This window comes from Gastrolobium bilobum, unplaced genomic scaffold (assembly GCF_033153095.1).
Source record: "Gastrolobium bilobum isolate Gb01-03AN ecotype WA unplaced genomic scaffold, APGP_CSIRO_Gbil_v1 utg18394, whole genome shotgun sequence".
Taxonomy (NCBI): Eukaryota; Viridiplantae; Streptophyta; class Magnoliopsida; order Fabales; family Fabaceae; genus Gastrolobium; species Gastrolobium bilobum.
Window position 1 is genome coordinate 761 of NW_026895274.1, and position 23,771 is coordinate 24,531.

The window sequence follows — 23,771 nt, forward strand, 5'->3', positions numbered from 1 at the left end:
CAAACATACATCAAGATTTTTAACCCAATTTTCCCATCAATATTTTGAGGTACCAAACAACTTTTTTTAAACTTTCCTACCAAACTTACTTTCCTTCCATTTTCCTATCAATTATATTTTCCTAGTAAAAGAAAATTTCTCCTGAACCAAACACTACCTTAAGAAAAAATATTCAGTGGTCCGGCCTCTATTTCTCCCTCTCTCTCTCCTCCCAATGCATGTGAGTCAGTAGCGTTGATAAAATACAAAAACTGGAAAGCATTTCAACAGAATGTCCATTGCAATTGTTTCTACATATTATTCCAGGAGATAATTCTAGCTTGGTCCAAGAAATCTGAGTATATATCACTACTAGTAACTATCAGATTCCTTTCATCCACATAGATCCCCTAGTAATCTATGACTGATTATCTCCATCCACTAATTTTGCTTTCCTCTTCACCCTTGCTGAGTTCACTGCCACTGCAACCACAAGTTAAGAATAATTGGGCTATAGTACCAACAATTAAAAGCATCACCACAAGTGCAAGCCATTTAAATGTTAGAACATGAAAATTGAAGGGAAAAAATGGCCTATTTGGTTTCAACTTGACAAAAATAAACACACCAAAGATTGTATCATTATTGCATCACATAAAACTTGCTAAGTGTCATGGCAAACAGTGTAGTGCTTTTACCTCAGGATGAAAAGTGAGAGCCAACTTAACTTCTCCACTGTATTTCTGATTCCTCACAACATTGTAAACAGTTTGTGGAATGCTACCCTCAGCAAACACTGGTTCCAAATTAATTCTGCATATATGAGAAAAAAGTGCATTTTAGTTTTTCACCATAATTGAGAAAGAAAATCACAAATGAAATGTACAAACAGTTCAAGACACATAAGAATAAGAAAAAAGAGAAAAAGCCACGTTTAGTTTGTTTTCAAAAACCAAACCAAAAAACTATCTATAAGCATTTCTTTGAAGTTTTCTAATTCTGTTTTATAAATTGATTTTGAAAACAAATGAAACAAAAAACAGAATCAAATTCCAAATCACTATACATCAGAAAATTGTAACACATCCTAGTTAGAGGGATTTTAACTCACTTTGCCTCACCAAGGAAATCATCCTTGGTAAACGTATCTTTGTCCATTAGCCTCAAATTAAGCTCAGAAACATTGTCAGAAACTGTAAAAAGGAAGCTTTCATTCCAACTGGGATTAGATCCTGCACCTATAACACAAGGTAATTCAGCAACTGCAATATTTTATAAATATTATTCCCCAAGAGAGAATTTAGAATCAAATTCAAGCCACTAGAGAGAAAATGGTGAAGAAGGCAAAAAAGAGAGTGAAACACACCTTGAGCAACACTGCTTCTGTGTTCTTGTGCCCTATAAGTGAGGATCACATAAGGATCCATTTTCTCTGCTCATCAAGAAATGATATGTAGAAATTCAACCCTTTTGCATTGATTACAATCTTAAACTGAAAAAGTCTTGAAATAAAAAATGGGGAAACATCCATTGAATTGAAAAGTATAATCTCTCCAGAGCTATGAGAAATTAAGCCAAAATTAAGTTTCTAATCCGTACTTTGATGCAACAAATTCTATGAAATAGAGGAAAACATTTAAATCTATATATCATTCTCATGTTAACACCAACAATTGTTATGGCACCTAATAGTATGTTATCTACCATTGAATTTGAATTACTTACTGAAAAAATCACTATCATGAAGCCCTTTTGCGCTAACAAGAATAACTTCAAGCGTTCCACGAGGCATCTTTGGCTACAATTCTGATATCTCTCTCTCACAAGTTAGAAATTGAAGTTAAAGTTTGAGGGATACTAAAACGCTTGAAGCAATTTACTTGGCTTTTGTCATTATTCATCCTCACTTGTGAATAAAGTTAACTCATTAAATTGTTTCATATGCGTTACCTTTGCTTTTCTTTTCTTTTCATTTTTTCTTTAAGAGTATATGTATTTTGAGTATTTAACAAAAGGAATAGGATATTGTAACAAACAATTAGGGTTACTACCAATCAATTCCATCGTTAGATTGATTATATTGATTCAATGGTTATATTTATTTTCATCTTTGTATGGTTATGATTTCTCATTTTTAATGAGAAAGCATTAAATATGTGAAATCATAACCATACAAAGGTGAAAATAAATATAAAGTATTAAATATGAGAAATCATAATTATACAAATATAAAAATAAATATGACCGTTAGAAGAACATAATTGATCTAACGGTGAAATTGAGTGATAGTAACATTAATTGATTGAATATCGTTCGCCCTTTGACAAATTAAATGTACAAATTACAGTGAGATAAAACGATTTAAATAATGAAGTAATATTGTACAACTCATATGGCAACATGTCAGAGCATTTAATATAATATACAATGGACAAAGATTCAAAAAATCATTTGAAGAGCAAAAAAAGAAAAGAAAAAAAGCAATTGATGAGAAATTTATAAAAATGACTACTTGGGCGTGAACCAACTTTAGTATATAGAAAATTCTTTATCTTCCTAATGAAGAAAATATATTCTTGAAAAAGGAAGCATTAAATTTTTCAATTTGAAAATATAAATACTCTACTTTTTATTTAGCTTTTACTATTTTTAATGATTAAGAATATATAAACATTTAAGAAGAGATGTGACATTTTTTTCACATCTATCCTGCCTCTCTTCTCTCTGATATCGTTAGATTAGAATTTGAATCGATATTAGAATTTGAACTGATATTCACACTTTTTATCTTTTATTGAGAATCTAATCTAATGATTTTGAAAAAAAAAAGTAGATATAAAAGAAATAGACAAACCTATCACAATTAAAATATCAGAAAAATATTTCAGTAGTTAATGCAGATAAGTTATCTGTATTTACTCTCAAAACGACGTTGTTTTGGGATTAAAATATTAAATAATTATAATTTTGAAGACTGTAATATCCTTAAAATAAATTAAAATTACAAAAATACGATAATTTCTGCTTTAAAACGACGTCGTATTGGGTTTACTGCAGATAACTTATCTGCAGTACTTGTAGAAAAAATGAACCCTTAAAATATAAAAAAAAAAAAAAAAAAATATAGATATCCTCTTTGCAGTTACTACCTAACACTCAGGGCCTCGGGGATGAGGTTACTGGTTATGGTTAGCCGTGGCTGTGCACATGCTATGCAATGGGATATTAGGGCTAAAGAGCTAAATTAGTAAAATAATAATAATAATAATAATAATTTATCAGAAAAAATATCAAAAAATTAATATGGGATTGTTTTCCATACATTTATTACGTGTGAGACTAATTTTTCTTGAGGGTATTAAGGTTGTTCATCTAAATAAGTGATTCTTTAATAGGTTCAAACTTTTATTATTGCTTAAGTTGCTATTATTGTTGAACTCAAGTTTGTTTTTGCTTATTACTGGTCACTTTGTTGCCCACAAAATTTTAACAATTGATAATAACACAATTTTTTGACACACTTTTATAATTAGGTGATTTATATGTAGGTCTCATTAAATAAAATGAGGTCACTCTCTATTTAGTAAGACGAAATTCATCTAATACTAAAAAATATGTTGAAAAATGTCTATATATATATATATATATATATATATATATATATATATATGTTGTTAACATTTTTTATAATTATTGTTTTGAATCAAATCTCATATTGGGGCCAGATCTTGATTGGTCATCATATTACGATCAAAGGATTAAACCCAATAATTAGGAAAAAGATGTCACTTCATTTGGGCTTTGGAAGTTAAAGAGAAAAATCATAAATTTTTTTATTAATAACAATCCTACCATGTCAGCTATATCATTGGATTTGGGCCTCCAAACAAATCACTAAAGGTTCAACACTCCGCTACCCACATCAAACTTTATAAATAAGAGGTAAAGCCTACAAGTATGTACTTAATCTCTTTTTTACCGTTATGTTGTCACTGTGCACACATGTCAAACGTCATTTTCGTCAGTGTATAATGATATGTAACCTCAAGGATATCTCCTTCATAAATTCCTTAAAGAGCACTAGATCCAAAAGTAACTTATTAGTCTTTGACTAGACACTTCTGTCACTTAGACATAACAAAGGGTTTAATTGAAAAATAAATTTTGTTTTCCAAAAAGGTGACATACATCTTAAAAAAAAGCTCTTCTTATGAGCTTTTAACTTTTATTTTTTTATTATAAAAAAGCTCTTTTTTTAATGAGAGTTTTAATAAAATTATGTTTCGCTAAATTTTTGCTTATAAAAAGTAGAGAAAGTAAAATAAAAAGTTCACAAAGAAGCACTTACTTCCTCTCTCAACTTCCATGATTACACTCTTAAACAAACATTACAAGCATGTGGAGAATGTGGATGTGGTGATCCATGGCACTATTGGATTTGGACCATCTTCATAATAACTATATTTATATATTCATTGTAAATAATTTATTTGTAGCTTAAATTAAAAAATAAAAAAGAAATAAAGTAAAAAAAAATATGCAATAAGTGTCAAAAACACTATATTTTTAATATTAAAATTACTTTAAATAATGATTAATATGATTATTAATATAGTGTTAATTAATAAATCTAAAAGATATTAAAATAGGAACAACTAGATAAGATTTTAATCCATTTTCATATTGTTTCAAGTTATTTCAAGTTCAATGTAACAAATTACTAATTTGAAGGAAAAGGCAGTTGGGATCAGTTGCAAAGGATAAGGATCAAGAAAAATAAAGAATTAATCAAAATTAATCCTCAGTGAGCCTGGACCAAATTAAAAAGCACATTTTTATTTCTATAAAAATGCACGTTAGGGCTAATTCCATACATTTGGAAGAGCAGACAAAGGAGCACTTCTGGAGACGACTGCAGAGGAAAAGCAACAAAATAAAAACAAGAAATCACCATGGAGTTTCCATGCTAAGTTTTATGAATCTTTGTATTTTCTTTTTATCTTTTTATTCTGATTTTATGAATATGTTATGCTAAATTTATTTATGTAGTTAGGGCAAGACGGAACCAATGAGTTCTTAAACGTTGTTTATCCTTTCTTGCAATTTATATTCATGATTTGAGTTATGCGATTAATCTGTTTTTAATTCATAGTCTCGTTTATGATCTGGCCAATCTTGAATGGGCATTAGAATCTTGCATGACAATGGGGATGTTGGTGTATTGATTCCGATTAATTAATTGCTATCTAGGGAAAGATGTTGAACAACAGCGTTTAATTTGAGAAAAAACATTATTATTATCGTCTTTTTTTTAGCATCTAATTTTTGATTTTATGAATCTATATAAATATAATTTTTATATCTATTTGAATTGATTCGTAATCAAATTTCATAATCCATTTTTTCAAAAAAAAAAAAGGATTATTAAATGAATATTCTTTTTGATTCAAAATTCAAAATTAGTGTCTTCGGAAAGTAGGTTTTTATGATCCAATAAATAATCAAACCTATTTAAATATTCCTGTTATTCAATATTTCCTTGAGCAGGGCACTCAACTTACAGGAACCGTTCAGGATATTTCAAAAAGGGCGAGTGTTTAGGGTGTCTATAAGCGTTTGCAATTTTTGTAATAACAATGTTGATTTTTCGGTTCACATAATTTACTTTTTCTTGTACATTCATTTGTAATTCTTTGATTCTTCTAGGGGTCGGTTGAATTTCAAGTATTTCATTTCACAAATAGGATATCCCTATGTGTAAATAACCCAATATTGGTTCACAATCAATAACATCCTCACCATCCAGAGTAACAATAAGTCTAAGAACACCATGCATTGATGGGTGATGAGGTCCTATATTGACTATCATGAGGTAAAGCCCCTGTCATAATGAATCTTGCGATGTATTGATGATGAGTATATAACGCAGCCTGGGTAATAAAGTCTTGCGCTATAAATGCATAAACAGGTAAAAAGTAATGTGTTGAGCTACCAAGGAAGTAATAACCCCTAAAGAAGCTAGAGCAAGGCCTAATTGAAAATGAATTGAATTATTGATTGTGTCATAAAGAAAACATATAAATAAATGTTCGATAACAAAGAAAATGGATCGGTTAATTCAATAAGAAATAAGAAATGGGAGTGAGTAATAACTCTCATTTCTTGGTAGGGCCTCATTGGTAAGTGCTACAAGATCTCATACATTCAAACCCATAGTTATGGACCCGAATCCATTATTATGGAACATTTTCGTTTCCAAGTGAAATCCCTGAGTATATGAAAGAGTGAAAAGTGCTTTCGTTGTTGTGAAATAAAAAGCCAGACAAACCTGTTACAATAAGACTTATCGAAACCCGTATGGGTTCGGGAAAGGGATCCCTTTGCCCTTGAGAACGTGAATGGAACTCTAGGAGATCGAATTTCCCATTGTTCCTTAGTAGCTCAACGGTAGAGCGCTCGACTGTTAACTGACTGGTCGTAGGTTCGAAAGTCTGAATTTGTTCGTTTGGAATCTGGACTCTTCTACTGCATTTTTATTTACTTCTTATTATTTTTCTTTTTTGATTTCTTTTTTCTTCCATCATTGTTAATGCTTGCTTTAGGAAAAGGTACTGAGAGATTAGGCTTTTGAATAAAGTAAAAGATCAAATTATCAAAGGATTGAGATTTAATCAAATTTAGAAAGAATCGTTAATAACTTAATCTTGAATGTGGATTATAAGAACGGTAGACTTGTTAGGAAAACATTGAGGAAGTCGAGTTCCTAGCTACGTCTTTTATTAGAAGTTAAAAACCAAATTCTTCGCGTTACTAATTATTGAATTCAGTCAGTCCTTGATTTCTTAAATATTAAAAATTAAAAACAAGTTCTTTAATTCTGTTTTTACAATTAAATTAATTCTCTCAACAAAACCATTTTAGGATAGATCCAACTTTAATCGCGTAGATAAATTAGTGATTGATAATTAGTCTTCCTGCGATTGACAGCCTTACTTTATCACTTTATTACTTGTACGACCGGTGCACTTGCCGAAGTCACAACAATATGTGTTTAATGTATCTATTTTTACTTTAAAAATATTTTGTGTTACATTCACATAAAAATGAATGGATTCTATTATGAAGAAAAGAAAGAAAAAAATACTGAACCAATTTATTTACTTTTATGTAGGTGTTAAAAAAAAAATTATAGTGAAAACAAAAATATTTTTCTCAATAAATTTTGAAGGATAGTCTCATCATTAAAACCCAATAAGTAAACAACGATAATAAACAACAATAAATTTAAAAATATATCAAAATAAATTTATATTATTTTAAAAAATTGAATAATACTAAATAGCTCATTTTTTGAAGCCAAAAGGGCCAGGGCCCAAAAACCCATCAGGAAAGAACAAAGAGATAGGAAAACAAAGCCATAAAAAAATAACTACTGGATCATTACTGCACATGGTCTACCCACTGCAGCAAGATCAGCTAAATAAAGTACAAGGCATCCAGGCGGTGGGGTATCATTGTAGAGGTGGAGCATATCATCGTCCCGATTTAGGATGCAGTTTGCCATCTAATATGCACATGCATTTCCCTCTCTAAAAGTGTGTTAAAGCCTTACACACCAGTCTCTTAAAAGCCATGCTTGTATCCGAGATATGAGGTGTCTCTCATGAGCTTCTGCACCTTGGTTGGTGATTACAGATGTTGAATCACTTTTAAGAACCATATTACAATGACCAGCATTCCAAGCCAGCTCTAAACCACGCTAAACCCCCCAAAGTTCAGCTCTAAATGTGTTGCAAATCCCCAATTTGTAGGTGAAGCCAGCTATCCATCTGCCATTTGCATCGCGTATAACACCACCACAAACGGTAAAAAAGTGAAGCATTTACGAATTAATAGTGGTTTAGAATTCTATTCAAGAGAATTTAATGAGTTTTGCCGAGAAAGAAGGCATCGTGAGACACCGCACGATCAAAGGTACTCCACAACAAAATGGAGTTGCAAAATGCATAAACAAAACTCTTTTGGAGAGAGTACGTTGCATGCTCTTTACTGCATGTCTGCCAAAGAAGATTTAGGCTGAAACAATCAACACATCTAGTTATTTGTTGAACAAATCTCCATCGACTGCTATTGAGTGTAAGACCCCTGAGGAACTATGGTTAGGTAAACTTGCTAATTATTCTTGTTTAAGAATTTTTAGTTGTCCAGCCTATGCTCATGTCAATTAAGGGAAATTGAAGCCTAGAGCCAAGAAATGCATTTTTCTTGTATATGGATTGGGGGTGAAAAGATACGGGTTGTGGTGTCTTGATCCTAAGTCACCCAAATTTCTAATCAGTGGGGATGTCATTTTTAATGAATCTTTTATGCTTCATCAGAAAAAGGATTCAAATGATACAGATGCATGTTGTAGTGAAAGTGACAAACACCAGGTGTAATTACAATTTGATGCTTCAGAGACAATACTTGAAGCAACTACAGATCAGCCCACAGAGGAGGAGATGCAACATGAGGAAACACCACCATTGCAACAGGACATTATTGTTGCTCAAAGACAACACAAGAAGATCAAGCCACCCCAGAGGTATGCTTATGCAAATAAGTATTTATGGATAGATGATCTTACCTGAACTCAATGCCTTTGTATTTATAGTGGGAGGGTGCCTTGCTTATGCCGCCTTTATAAGGCAGTGTTTAGTCCTATAGGTGGAGGGTGTGTTAGGAATGTGGCTTTCATACTCAAGAGGGGGGTGAATTGAGTATTACAAGATTTTCGCAAAAGCCCCCTTCTGGTTTCTAAATAATCATTTCAAGCAAACTTTGATATGTAGAAAGCTAATCAATATATTCAGATAATCCATAATATATAATATATCACAATTATAGAACTTATACTAGCACATACAAGATATCAGAGAAGCAATTAAAGTACTAAAAATAAATAGTTTAGAGTTTAGAGAATTGCAAACACAATATATCCTGGTTCGGTCACCACCACTTGTGACCTACGTCTAGACTGAAGCCACTCGATCAACTCTTTTACTAATGGTCAAGCTTCACGGGTGCTTGACAAACCTTTACAATCTTCCAAGACTTCGGGTTCTTGGATGCCTTATAATCTCCAAGTTTACGGATACTTGGTAACCTTATAATTCACGCCAAATTTACTTAGGTATTTAGCCACCTCTCAAAAAATAGGTCTCACAACCCTTTCAACTCAAAAACGCAAGGAGAAAAATACTTAGAAATGAATATACACTCTCAAAGTGTGCATATACAACTTGAAGCACTATTGGTTATATGAATTTTCAAGATATAAGCTCAAATATGTTTGATCTTTGAAAGATATGAAAGAATATGCAAATGATAGTGTAGAAGCTCTCAAAGCATGCTTAATATGTGTAGAAATGATGCCCAATGTTTTTGAGTCAATTGGAATGCATATATATTTTTTCATTGAAAACTAGTCGTTGGGATCTCATTTGAAAACTAGTCATTTATAGCCGTTGGAAAACTAGCTGTTTATAGCCGTTGGGGTCTCATTCAAAAAACTAGCCGTTTATAGCTGTTGGGATCTCATTTGAAAAACTAAACCATTTTATAGCCGTTGGGATCTCATTTGAAAAACTAGCCGTTGGGATCTGTCGCAGTGGTAATCGATTTCCAACTTGACAACAAGAACATTATTTCGTATTTTGGCTATAATTTGAGTTATACTTGTCGGATTGATGTGATCTTGGTCTCATTGGAAAGATAATAGAGATATTTACAACATTTATGAAGAACACAAGATCCAAATCCATCATCTTGGATACGCAAAATTGTATGGAAGGCAGTAGCGAAATTAAGAAACAAATTTTAAGTTCAAATGTGTTCTAACTTGCTTCCAACTACTTTTTGTGAAAGATCTTGACTTGATAAATATGTTTTGAAGTTATAAAATATGTCAAGGATCTTTTCCATGAATTTTTCAAATTTCTTTCAAATATATAAAGGTTATGATTATGCAACTTGAAAAACACATTTACTTTGAGAAAAACTTTGAGCTCATACAATGCAATCTATCATATACCTTCACATATATTCTAAGTCCTAAAGATATATTCTAAATATGATTTTAGACTTAGCTTCATGTCTTGTGTCTTGGATCTTTTCTTGAACTTGATGCTTTGACTTGTTGAATATGACAATGTTTGACACTTTGTTAGTTTTTATCATTTTTCACCATGGTTAAGATATTGAGTTTCTCTTAGATGTTGTTCATAGTTAGTTGTTTTTGATCTTGTTATTGCTCTTCTAATTATTCCTTGTTGCTCTTGATCAAATGATCTTGCCTTTTTGTTGTTGCCACTTTGTTTGTTATCATCAAAACATACATTGTATCTACAGCGTGGTGGCCTTTCACAGACTATATTGTGGGCGAGATACCTGTAAGAACCCGCACCGTTAATTAAGGAAGTTAATTAATTAATTATGTGAAATTAGGAAATAATTTCATAATTGACCCTAATAATTATTATGAGGCTTTAATGATTATAGTAAGTGATTAAGAATGCCGAAAGTCGCTTTTCGGAAGAAAAATGCAGATACCGATTCTGCTAGTCGGTATAAATGCGTACCAAAAAAGTATCCCGAAAAATTATAAAAAATGCATGATAATTATTAGAATAATATGTAGGACTTGTAAAACGATTTTCAAGTCAAAATAATAAGAACTGGTGCCAGAAACTGGTACTGGCTATGAAAAGCGCGTACCAGAAAGGTGCTCAGAAAATTATAAGAAAAATATGATAATTCTTATAAAATTGAGTAGGTTAAGAATCCAAAGTTTAGGATTAAAATGCTAAGCTTAGAAATTAAAGTTAATACTGTGTGTTAATTGGTTAAGTGACTATATATAGGACTTATGCACACAACCCTAGGTTGATGCATCAGTTTTTGTGCATGAGTGACTGATGGGGGCTGCTGTCTTAGCCTTCTCCACCATTGTTTGGCCTCCCTTGTAGCATTTTTCCTCATTTTATTCACACTTTCTCTTTGTAAACACCTTGGGTGAGTGGGAAACACTTTGATGAGTGTGTTGAGAGCTTCTTTTCTGAGTTGGGTGAGCTGCCTTGTGAGGATAAGGTGCTGAGTCTTCTGAGTTGTGAGGTTGGGGCCTTTGTCTTGTGTGTGGAGGCTCCAAGAAGCTTGCTTTGTGAGGAAAGGGCAAAGCTTTGGTAGCATTTTCGTGCACCCTTGAAGTCAGTACCTTGGAGCTGTTGTGTGAGCTACAAGAGCACCCATCTTGCTGAGTTTAAGCTGTGGTAAGTTATACCAACCTTGGTCTTGATTTTTGTTGCTTAAAGATGAAGTCTTGGCATGTTTAATGAATTAAACAAGTAACCAACTGTCATATGAACATAAATGAACCTTAAGATGCATGTTTAAGCTTCTAGAAGTGTTAAAAATGGAACCTTGGAAGGATATCTTCGCGAAATTCAGAAATTGCATTCTGTCGCGAAATATCCGGATATTTTCCCGTGGAATATCCGGATATGGGGATCTGGATATCCGGATATTGCCAGAGTTATATCCGGATATTGGATATCCGGATATTGCCTGTAAGATATCCGGATATTGCATATCCAGATATGCCCCCGAGGAATATCTGGATATTCTGGGTTTGTGAGGAACAGTAGCGTACTGTTCATCCAGAACTGATCTATGGGTTTGTGGATCCTAGTTTGAGGAAGTTGAACTTCTGTAATTAATTAATGTGAGTCAGAATCATATAATTAAAGGCTTATGGCTTGTGTGAAGCCTTAAGACATAAAATGTAATGGAAATGCGTTGTCTTAATACTGTATGCTTGCGGTGCATGTTTATTGATATATTATTGGTCCATATCAGATTGTGATTCTGCTGTGTTTGGACCTTGAGCTTGTGGACTCTTGGCTTGGATTGATAGCTTGCAAGGTAAGCTTTCGTGTCCTCGGTTTAGCCATGTTGTGGTTCCACTATGTCCCATGGGGGTATGGTTATATGCATGTTGTGTTACATGCTTTTGGATATATGAAATGTTGTTGAGCTTTATGTGTAATGGCTTTTAATATGCATGTGTTGTTCCATCTTGACGGTAAGCCTGAGTATGTGGCGTCATACAAGACGGTGATCTGGGGTGGATGCAAGTAGCATCTTGCACTATTTGTGGGTATTAGACGTATATAAATCCTGCATTTCTCTGGCCAGTAGAATAGAATTAACACACATGACATGATTATCTACTGCATTGCACTGTTTTAGAAATGATATTGATGAACTGCTTTTAAACTTATATTGCACATGTAAGTGAGCTTGAGGTGGAAGATCCTTGAGGACCCCTTGTCTTACTGAGATTTCTTCTTTAGAGATCTCACCCCACGTTTGGGGAATGCTTATTTCAAGCTCAGGTAGTATGGCGACTGATGCCTCTGGCGGCAGGAGGCCAGAGCTTAGCTGATTATGATATTTATGTTGTATTGCTGTCATGACTGGATTAGATTTTGTTTATGTTTTCTGCTCTTTATGTTTTGAGTTGAGACTTATGTTGGGCTTTGTTGCCTTATTTGGGTGAGCATGGGAGTTGTCCATGCCACTACGTTGTTAGTACTTTTGAGTCGAGTTGTATAAACTGCTAGTGGTCCGGCCTACGTGTTGTAGTTCCGTGACTAGAGACATACATTATGTTATTTTAATTAATGAGGTATTTCAGTTAGCTATTTTATTGCAATTGCATACAGGCGATGTTTTATTAATTGATTATTAAGCAAATTGGTAATGATAATGACTTCATAATTGAAAAGAAAAAGATATTCCGCATTTTTAATTAAGCGCAGCTTAATACGATAGTATGATAACATTACCGGATATATACGGGGTGTTACAATACCTATAGTCAGGCTAAGCCCTTGTAGATGTTGTGGCAAGCTGATGCTATCTTTCGGTCATTGATTTATATGGTAGTTAAGTGGTCTTGAGTAGCTGATCTCACCAAGTCATACGTTTCCAAGCTGCTTTGCTAGTGGATGCCAATTGAGGGCTCGTGATGCCTTTTGATTTTTGCTAAATGAACGTGTATTCTTCTTGGTTAAGCAATGGTTTCCCAAAGTATCCTCCAACCAACAGCTGAAGACTAATCACGTTCTTTACACTACAATCTCTCTTTTACCAAACTACAAAACAAAAAACAAGTTGAATCCTACTCCTCCCTCCAATACACGCCAATGCCTTTTGTTTTTAACACTACTCTATGGTTAGGATTCAACTTTGAAATCCAAGATTCGCTGAATCTTAACAGTGGCAACCGCAATAAAGGTTAGGTTTTATATTAAGGTGAACTTTTAAGTATTATTATATAAGTATATTTGTTTAATTTTAAAAAAAATTAACTATACTTACAAATACATAAGAAATCAAACTTTTTCACAATAGGACATTTCAATAAGTCAAAATAAAAATAATAATTTTATCGATTATTTGTTAATTCACTGTAGAAATAATATTTTTTTGTATAGTTCTTAGTTGAAAAAGTATTTATCATTTTAAATGAACATAGAATGTCATTTATAATGAAACTACGTTATTTTAGTATGTTTTTACATTTTCTTTCTTCCGTTTTTTCTTTCTTTCTAATTTTATATAAAAGAAAAAGGGGAGATTATATTTATTACCTATTTTTTTTACTATCTCTTATTACTAAATTTTAACCGTTAATTTTCGTCAATCTACCGGTTGTAATTTATGGGCTCATACTTATTAATTAATTATTAAATTTCAATAAATTATAACTGTTAGATTGACAAAAATCAACGATTAAGATTTAATAATAAGAGGTAGGAAAAATAGATAATAAGTATAATATTTCTCAAAACAAACATACACATAGTTTCATACAAAATGATATCATTTAAAATGATAAATAATTTTTCATTATAAACGAAAGAATGTTACTTCCCTTGTAGAATCGGTGCCGCCGTACTGGCCGTTTTCTTGGAAAATTCTCTCACCGAATAAGCAAAACACACGAAGACGCAACCACGTAAACCATGAGGGATTAGCACACGTGAAGAGTCAAACACTGTTCTAATACACGCACTCACACAACACAAAAGAAGAAAAACACGCCGAAACTGTGCCCGTTAATTAAAAAAGAGACAACCGATTTGTTTCTTGTTCTGCTCACTCTCTCTCTCGTTTTCGTGTCCCACAGGACAAGAAAAATTTATATTTCTTTTATGAGAAAATGATTTGCTATAACAAGAAACCAATCTTTGTACACATACAATTCAACCTGAGCCTACCTTTAATTTTTTTCTCATTTCATTATTTAACGAACCTCACATATATTATGAATGTGTAGTAAAATAATTTTTATTATGTAATATGATAAAAACAAAACCCTTCTTTTATATCAACCTCTTGACAGAGTCGGCGCTTTTTTTTTTTTTAACATAACAGAGTCGGCTCTACTATTCCACAAATTTTAACTTTTTTAAATTGAGTGGAAGTCACATGTAAAAAATTTCACTCTTTCTAAAAAATATATTTGTAAAAAAAAATTTTACTAAAAAAATCTTATTTTTCCATCTTAATCGTTAATTTTGATGTATGTATAGTTATAATTTATTGAATTTTATCAATTAATTAATTTTTTTTGATAAACTATCAATTAATTAATTATTAATCTCTAATAATTTATAAAGACAAGTATAATTTCTTATTTTTACACCATATTCAAAAAAATTGCTCCAATTTTTTTTTTTAATTATTTTTTTTGGGACGATCCATATTTTATTTATTTCATAACTAAAAGACTAATTATTCTTACAACAACAAAAAAGACTAATTCTTAGTGGTGATAATTATCCAACTCTAACTTCGCTCGAAGTAGATCTTTTCGTGTTAAAATTTCATATAATATGATTATATGAAATTTTTATAATGATATCTCTCTTCACATACATTAAATAAGTATGATATAATTATTACTAACTTTTATCGATATATACCTAACACTAACGAAGAGAAAGATACATATAAAAATTTCTTATGATATTTTCATGTGAAATTTTAACAGTAAAAATGCATTGCTATCCCGCTTTCCGAAATCTGAATTCCTGTTCATACATATATTACCACGTGCGTTCGCTCTCTATATTTATCAATCACACCAACCCTCTTTACGAGCGAAGTTACTGTGGTCTGGGAGTAAAAAAAAATTGGATGGAACTAATGTGAGAGAAAGAGAGAAAAAGGTTGAGAAGAGAGGAAAGAGAAAAGAAAAGAAAAATTAATCCAAATGTCAATTTTTGAGTAGAAGAACTACAGTGGGGGTGGTCATGAAGCATATTAAAAAATTTCCCTGCTACTCCAAAATCTCTTTCTATCTTCCATTCGCAATCACAAAAACCACACGTCAAGTTCCAACCCTTTTCACATGCATACAACCCACCAACGTAGAACACTAGAACTCACTGTCTTATCGGCGGAGAACCTTCGCGTAGCCAGCCACCAAGAACCTCTACCTCGTCGTAGGAGCCGAGTCAATCACCAGCTACACCACCAGCATGGCAACGGACGATGGCGGTGGCGGTGGCGGTGGCGGTGGCGTTACGTACAACCCTTCATGGAACTGATGGCGGAGCCACAACCAAGCCAGCAGGTCTTGTGTTTTTTTTTTACTTATTATATAATTAATTATAATTAACTAAAGTAAAAATTATAATTTGGCACCACCTAATTAAATAGAAAGTCAAATACTCAATACAAAGTAACAACAAATCATCTAAGTGCAAACAAATAATAAGGAACATGTATAATATGGTTATTTTTGTGTTTTACCTTTTTTTATTTTTTATCTTGTATATTTTTTTTTTTGGTTATTCTTACTCCTATTATTTTAAAATGGGTTTGTCCTTCTAAAGGACATGAGGTTATATCTTTTTAGTTTTTGACACTATATCTTACCGGTAAAATATAATTATAATATGAAAAATAACTTTTTTTTTCTATTTTATCAGTCACTTCAGCTGACTTGGAGAGAGAGAAAGAATAATTTTTCATGTTATAATTATGTCTTACCGGTAATTAAGACATAATGTTAAGAACTAACAGGACACAATTTGTGTTCTTTAAAAGGACAAACCTTTAACTCTTGAAAGTAACAATCATGAAACCAAATGAATAACAGGACTGTAATTATGGAATACGAAGGTACATTGAACTATTGTGTTTTGGGTTATTGCACACACAAAGAATAGTCAAAAACCTAATTCCTAAAGGTATGAACTTTTCATCGTGCTTATGGCTGTTGCAAACAAGTGCGATGTTCTCTAACGTGAAATATTGAAAACTTAAGGAATAAAATAATGAAAGAGGAGACGATGGACAATGCTTATTATACATATAATTATTATATTTGTGTGTTTTCATATCTTAGTATAATGTTTGATTCATTACTTATTATATTGTGGGAGGAAAGTGAAATTCTTATGTTTGAAATGTTTACCGAAAAGGTTAATGCATTTTTATATGTTTGCTTTGATATATAATCAACGATAATTGTTCATTTAAATTTTCAATATTATGTGACATTATTTAGTACATAATTTAGATAATTATGTTAGAATTCATAGTAAAAAATTTTCCTGATAAATTTGTGTAATTATCATAAATATTTTGATAATTTGATATGTCAAATTTTTTGGCACCACCTAAATTTGTGGACCGGCTCCACCAGTGCATGGAACGAGAAGTTGGTGGTGGACATGGCCATGCATGCAAGGTCTATAACGTTGGAGGTGAAGTGCAAGACCTCAACAAGTGTCAAAGATGTTGGGGTGGCAAGGATATGATAGCGGTTTCCGATTTTCTTGGAGGGGTTGTGCCAGATCATTGCTTGCAGTTCTTGAGTTATAGGTTAAGGGATTGGGAAGGTAGCTGCAATGGGGTGCTTAACTTTTTCGTTAGGGTGGTGAAGTCACCGGAATATGTGCTGTCTCGGGTGGCAGCGACACCGGAGAAGGTGGGGCCTTGTGGTTTTCAGATGAGAGATTCTATTGGGCAGAGGAGTTCTTCTCTTGTTGTTATAGGTATTCCTGTTCAGTGGATTAACTATTTTGATTAAAAATTTCTATATAAAATTGATCTAATTCGTATATAAGATATTTTTTAATTCCAAAAAATTATAAATTTTAGATATAAATAAAACAAAGAATTCTTTCTCTTGCATTAATATGAATTGATTTATGTTTATGTATATAGTTGGAATGGGATCTTGGTCTTAAAAGCCCACACGAAAAGAAGAAGAAACTAATCAAGACTCACGAAATAAATAATGAACTTTTTTTGTGTTGGTAGAATGAAGTAATTTAATTTAGTTCTAGTACGAAACCGACAAATTTCATATTTGTATATTTCACTATTTTATTTTAAAAAATGTATACATAATGGGTGGAAACTTCTGTAGTGAGATAATACATGAAAGAGGAGTAAAAGTACAGTTCTGAATTTATTAAATATATTTGTAACGCAAATGAATATTCTGCTTTAATCGAAGCATTAAAATAAAAATGATTAATTGTGTTAGTTGCTAATATATAATTTAATTAATATATGCAAAAATAAATAAATTCGCGAGCTATGTCTTCAATTCGTTGTATACAAACCTAAATGAAACTACATAGGAAAAAATCAGAAACTTTGATAATTTTTATTTACCAAAAACATATTAGGATGCAAAACTAGACTAAAAAAGTTAGTTCTTCGATCAAAGGTGGTAATTCAATTGATGCATAGGAGTTGAGCAGGTGGAGGTGAGAACATGTATTTGATCCTCCCCAGTACCACAATTGGGAGGGGTTTATAAAAGCCTTAATCCTGGACCAACTCTCAATTGGACTAATCGCGAAGCGATGAACTGATTGGAATATTTCAAAATAAAAAATAAAAAATTAGCTCTTTGTAAAACCGGAATACTCAAATAATAAATACTAGCCATTAACATCTAAGAGATTTAAGTAATTAAAATTGAGATGCATATCTAAGAGAGGTTTACAAAATTAACGTTTTCTTTTTTAATTTAATATGATCCACTTCAACAATTTTTTTACTGAAAAATCCATTAATTTTGATAAACGCAGGAAAGTCGCCCCCGCCCCCGGTTAGGGGACTTGACTTTAACGGTTGTATAATTTTTTTTCATAAATACAAATGCAAAGTTATCTAATTTTTTCTTTTTAATACACTAAGAAAGTCAGAATTATATATTTATGAGAAAAATGTTTCTGCAGTTAATGCAGATAAGTTATCTGCATTTATTCCCAAAATGACGTCGTTTTGGTATTGAAATCTTAAAAAAGTATAAATATAAAGACTATTATAATTCTGAATAAATTAAAATTGCAAAAACACCATGATTTCCGTCCAGAACGACGTCGTATTGGGCTTACTGCAGATAACTTATCTGCCGTAATTGCAGAGAAAATGAATCCTATATTTATACCAAAATGGACACATTTTAGTATATATATGGGCTTATCGTTTCTCAAGTTGCTTGAGATAATTTTATCTTCGGCTATTAAATCATATTCGTATAAAGATGGATCAATGATGATAAAGGAAGAGAGAAAGAGAGAAAAAAAAAACATAATCATTCAAAGGTGAATCAATGAATATAAAAAAATAAATATACAAAACGACGTATTTTTTGGGTGGACGAAGATAAATATATATTTCTCTCTCTCTCTCACTATATATATATATATATATATATATATATATATATATATATATATATATATATATATATATATCTTTTTATATAAAGAATATATTGTATTAGACATGCTTTGTTTGAAAGACTGTAAATTGAACCTTACTGATGGCAATCCACTTTGATGAGTAATCTGCGAGAGCATATAAAGCAGCATCTTTAAGACTTGTAGCTGCTTCAGTCTTAAAAGAATATAACTTCTCCTACATGTAAAACTTCCTTATAAAGAAAACAGCATTAGAAAGAGATTATAAGAAAGTGGTTGCAGGAAATCGTGTCACATGAGGATAACATCGGCTAATATACTCTTGCAATATTATGCAATGCTGCATCTCGCGATGTCATCCCTCATGCGACAAGACTTCCTCAACCTCTATTATTTTCTCTCTTTCTTTGCCCTCTAACTACCTCTTTTTATTGCCAAGAAATGAATATATAGGAGTTGGCATACCTCTCCCTCTTTCTCAATATATATATATATATATATATATATATATATATATATATATATATATATATATTTTACTTACCCAACTCTAATTATTTATTTGAGGTGAGTTGACTTTTCTAGTATTTTCACAAGTTTTGATTTTTTGAGTCGGCTATGAGACTAATTTAAAGTGAGGTGAGTCAGAAATAAAAATATTTAAACATCCCTTAAAAGTGATATATGAAGATCAAACTGAGACCTTTTTCTTTCTACTTACTCAACTTCTTTTACTATTAAATTAGCTACCACCATTTGCCACACTAATTGCGGACAAAGTTGCCATTAATTTTGGTGGGGTACACGGAGAAATGGTCCTGACTTGAGGAGTCACGTTGCAAGGTTAAATTAAAGCTTCAGTATTATTATTTCTTGACGTTAAAAATGTGACAATAAAGCTGTTAAGAAAAAAAAAACAAAAGTGACAATAAAGTTACGTCGCTATTCTTTAAATACTATATCTTTATTTACTCTTGACATATATAGAAAATCTTTACTGTATTTATGATTGGAATTATTATCAAGATTTTGTTTGATGCAATTAATTAAATATAAACCTGTAAACATATTAAGCCATAAATTTCGGATAGACTACGTAATGTTTGGTAACCATATTACAACGAGATAGATGATAATATACCAATTCTATTTTATGTTTGGTTTATTTTAAAGGATTTGGTCTTTGTCATGTGTAAGAGATAAAATTGTCTTTTACACTTTTAAAATTGTATGAGATTCATATGTGGTCATATAAAGAGAAGGGATAAAAAAAAGACATTTACATATTTTTTATGTGAATATAAGAGATAAAATTATCTTCTATAAGATGAGAGATTTTAAACCCTATTTTAAAAGTAAAATAAAACTGGACATGAGATTAAAAATAATATATTTTAATTCTACTAAAAAATAAAAGGGAATGAAAAAATGTTTCATTCTGTTTTGCATCCTACTTAAATGACTGAATCAACCTCCTAGGGACAAACTGATTTGTTCTGTTAATTGATTTTTCACAATGGAAATAGAATCTATTATCTGTTAGAGACCGTTATACCTCAGTCAACCTTTTGGCATTACTACATGTGGCCATTATTACGGAGAAAAATTTACGTATGCTTTGTGTCACTATCATAGAAAAGTATGCGAAATTCATGATGAGGTTAAAGAACATTATGTAAGCAAAATGTAGTAGATGATGTGCTAAAACCTTGACGAAGTGGAAAGCAGGGTATTTTGCGGTTTGGATTGGATCAATTTTGAAAATAAAAATTATTTGATTCAATTTTTTTGGTTTGATCATGTAATCATTTATTTGGTTTGAATTTTTTTTCAAATCCTATCTAATCCAATTTTATTCGGTTTGAATTGGATCGGATTTTGGTTTTTGAAAAGTCTAACATTTGTATGATGATTTATGTGCAAATAACATATTTTTTGTATGTATAATCAGCTTTGTAATATTTGTATGATAATTATTGTGCAATCTAGAAGTATCAGTAAACGATAATCTAATTTTCAATATAATATAATAAAAAGTTGAATTACTATCTTTTACCTCCAACAAAAAATTTACGATGTGATTGCCAGAGATACGGAGTAACCCAAATTTTTATGCTAGAGGAGCTATTGTACAACAATAACCCATGCAATGAAAATATATGATGTATCTTACAAAAAAAAAAACATAACATAAATCAAGCACTACCCACTTTCTCCAACATGATGGGTTGATGGGTAATGAGTTTAGAATTTTGCTATATGATTTTTGTGCTATGATTGGAGGAAGACCCAAGTAGGTAGGGGGTAAGATCTGGAAATCATTGGATCGATTTCTACCAATCAAATCGAAAACCAATCAATCCAACTATATTTTGCATTTTTTTTTTTGTTTTCAATTTTTCGATTAATTCAGTTATCGATTTTTAGGTTTGGTCACCATTGTTTGAATCTGTTTGGATCAGTTGATGAACTTCCTATTGCCAAGTCTATTTTGTGTTGTCAGCCAAAGATAAACTGCAAAAAAATAAAATAAAAATTGAAAAAATCATTTATTTAATTTTTTTGATATTTTTTATTATTTCATTGATTACTCAATTAGTCCAATTTGAGCGATCACATGGGCGCCTATCAAATTTTAATACAACTACATTTTTAAAAACTCAAATTCAAAACATTGATTAACCAGGAATAATCCCTTACTAGATCCATGAAAAAGCCATTTATAATAACTAGGCAGGAGAGCTTCCACGTTACACTTAAATCATAAATAATATCCATACTTACCAAGGAAGTCGACTACAAGATACATGATGAAATTTGTCGGAGGAGCTGTCTCTTGGCAATCAAGACTTCATAAATATGTTGCAGTATCGACAACAGAGGCTGAGTACATTGCCGCTACTGAGGCAAGCAAAAAGATGTTGTGGATGAAGAAGTTCCTCATGGAACTCGGCCATGACCAAGATAAGTACAAGCTGGGTTGTGACAATCAAAGCGCAATCCATCTTGCGAAAAATTAGACCTATCACTCCCGCACTAAGCACATTGATGTGAGGTATCATTGGATCCGGGATGTTGAAGGTGGAGAGCTCGAACTCGTCAAGGTGCACACTGACCATAATTGATCCGACATGATGACAAAGTCGGTTCCAACTAGAAAATTTGAAGACTGCTGTGAAAGAGCCGGGTTGATGCTGAAGCCGACGCATTGAAGTCGGAGGGGGAGATTTGTTGGGCTTCCTTCTTCAATGCTAAGCCCAAGCCCATTGAGGGGTTTCCTAAAAACCCTAAACCCTAGATCTCACCTCCTCTATATATTCATTAGTTCTGGGTAGAGGCTAGGTTAGAGATTAAGAGAGAGATTAGAAATTTGAGGGAAAAATTGTTTGAGATTTGAGAGAAAAGCTTTATTCTTTGTATTTGAGAGATTTCTAGAAAGAGTTTGAGTGAAACTTCTCTAGGGAGATTTGATTATCACCATTGTTTGAAAGGTTGAGTTAACCACCACATTGGTGAATTTGATTCTTTGTAACCATTATTTTCATAGTGGATTTTTTTATTTGGACTAGGTCCCGTGGGTTTTTACTTCTTCATTGGAGAATGTTTTTCCACGTTAATAACTGCTTGTGTTCTCTCTCTCCCGTTTTCGTTTTGATTTTTCGCTGCACTGCCCGACCTGGTGAAGTTCAGGCTGAGGTGTTGCCGAGATCCGAGATCAGGATCTTGTTGATTGACTTCCGCACAAAGGCTACTTAGCCAAGCTTGAGGGAAACGATATTTTCCAACATTGGTATCAGAGCTGGGTTGGACTCGAGCTAGCCTAGTGATTGGCTAGGAGGCGGGTCGAGTACTTTGCGCTTGGGGTACTCAGTTGAGGGGGAGCTTACCAATTGTGGGTTTCACACTTGAGGGGGAGATTGTTGGGATATTCAAGTGTGATGAGTCCCACATTGGTTGGTAATGGGCTAAGTGAAGAGTATATAAGTGGAAGGGACCCATGAACCCAATGCCTTAAGGTTTTGGGTTGAGATATAGTGTCGAATCCACTTGCTACGGTTGGTGTAGCTTTAGCTCTTTAGTGGTGGCCCCCTGCCACGGGCTTCCCCCTGGACCCGCCTGACACATATGTTTGAAAGTCAAGTAAACCACGACCTAAAAATAGAACAAATTAAATGACATAAGTAAAAGTTGGGCATAATTTAAGTCGATTCTACGAAAATATTAATGGTACTACTGTTGTACCATTCACTCAGTACATCTATCCAATAAAAAATGAGGAATGACTACCATCTTGTATGGAAAGAAGAGAAAAATATTTTTTTTATCCAAATGTCACTTGTTGAATGACAGATGTACATAAGATGATCTACGATTCTACGTGGGATGTTTTGGATCATACGCATAACTGATTCACTAAACTTTCAAAGACAGGGTTGGTAAAGACTACTAATATTAATGTAAACCTTGCACCAGCGTCGCATGAAGATGTCGATCATGCATAACGAGAAATCAATCTGAGTGACACCAAATGTCTTGAATTAGCCCATTAATTATGATACTTTAAATTTCTTTTCTCGAGCTCTACTAACTTAAACAACTGAGATTTGGACCAAATTCTTTGATGGCTACCCTTAGTTAAGTATGCTTATCATGCAACTTATGGCTGTTTTAAGGAAAAAAAATTAGTGGTCCTACCCCCATATGCTTCTTCCATTGAGAAATTGACACTTGTATAAAAAAAAAATTTCACTCTCTACTCCCTCCTCTATCTTGATTAGTTGTCACATTTTTATTGGTTTGTACCACTTAAAATCTGATGCTCCCGGTTTAAACTTTAGCCATATAATCATGAAACTCCAGCCACTCAACACCTATGGTTAAAACCAAAATAAATTTAAGGCTGTAATACAAAACAGATTTTAAGCAAAAAAAACATACCTTATTCTTAAGGGAAATAAAATTTTGCATTTAAAAAGCTGCTTGTTCTAGAATAAATTATTATTTCCAATAAAA

General features: G+C 32.2%; 1 protein-coding gene and 1 pseudogene across 1 annotated transcript; one reads left to right on the top strand and one right to left on the bottom strand.

The window, feature by feature from the left end:
* Nucleotides 1–348: 348 nt before the first annotated feature.
* On the bottom strand, nucleotides 349–1,771 carry LOC133303417 (16 kDa phloem protein 2-like). Its single transcript, XM_061503332.1, has 5 exons — nucleotides 1,705–1,771; nucleotides 1,346–1,411; nucleotides 1,091–1,217; nucleotides 678–792; nucleotides 349–462 (listed from the first exon to the last, which is right to left on the bottom strand). The coding sequence occupies exons 1-5, from the start codon at nucleotides 1,769–1,771 to the stop codon at nucleotides 454–456; spliced, it is 384 nt and encodes a 127-aa protein (XP_061359316.1). The 3' UTR covers nucleotides 349–453.
* Nucleotides 1,772–15,436: 13,665 nt separating this feature from the next.
* Nucleotides 15,437–17,125, top strand: LOC133303307 (BON1-associated protein 2-like; annotated as a pseudogene).
* The last annotated feature ends 6,646 nt before the right edge of the window (nucleotides 17,126–23,771 follow it).

Excerpts from the sequence above, each read along its gene's own strand:
- LOC133303417 (XM_061503332.1), bottom strand. The coding sequence starts at position 1,771 with ATGCCTCGTGGAACGCTTGAAGTTATTCTTGTTAGCGCAAAAGGGCTT. Across the intron at positions 1,412-1,704 it reads TCATGATAGTGATTTTTTCA|AGAAAATGGATCCTTATGTG; the intron begins GTAAGTAATTCA and ends CTTGATGAGCAG. Across the intron at positions 1,218-1,345 it reads CAGAAGCAGTGTTGCTCAAG|GTGCAGGATCTAATCCCAGT; the intron begins GTGTGTTTCACT and ends CTTGTGTTATAG.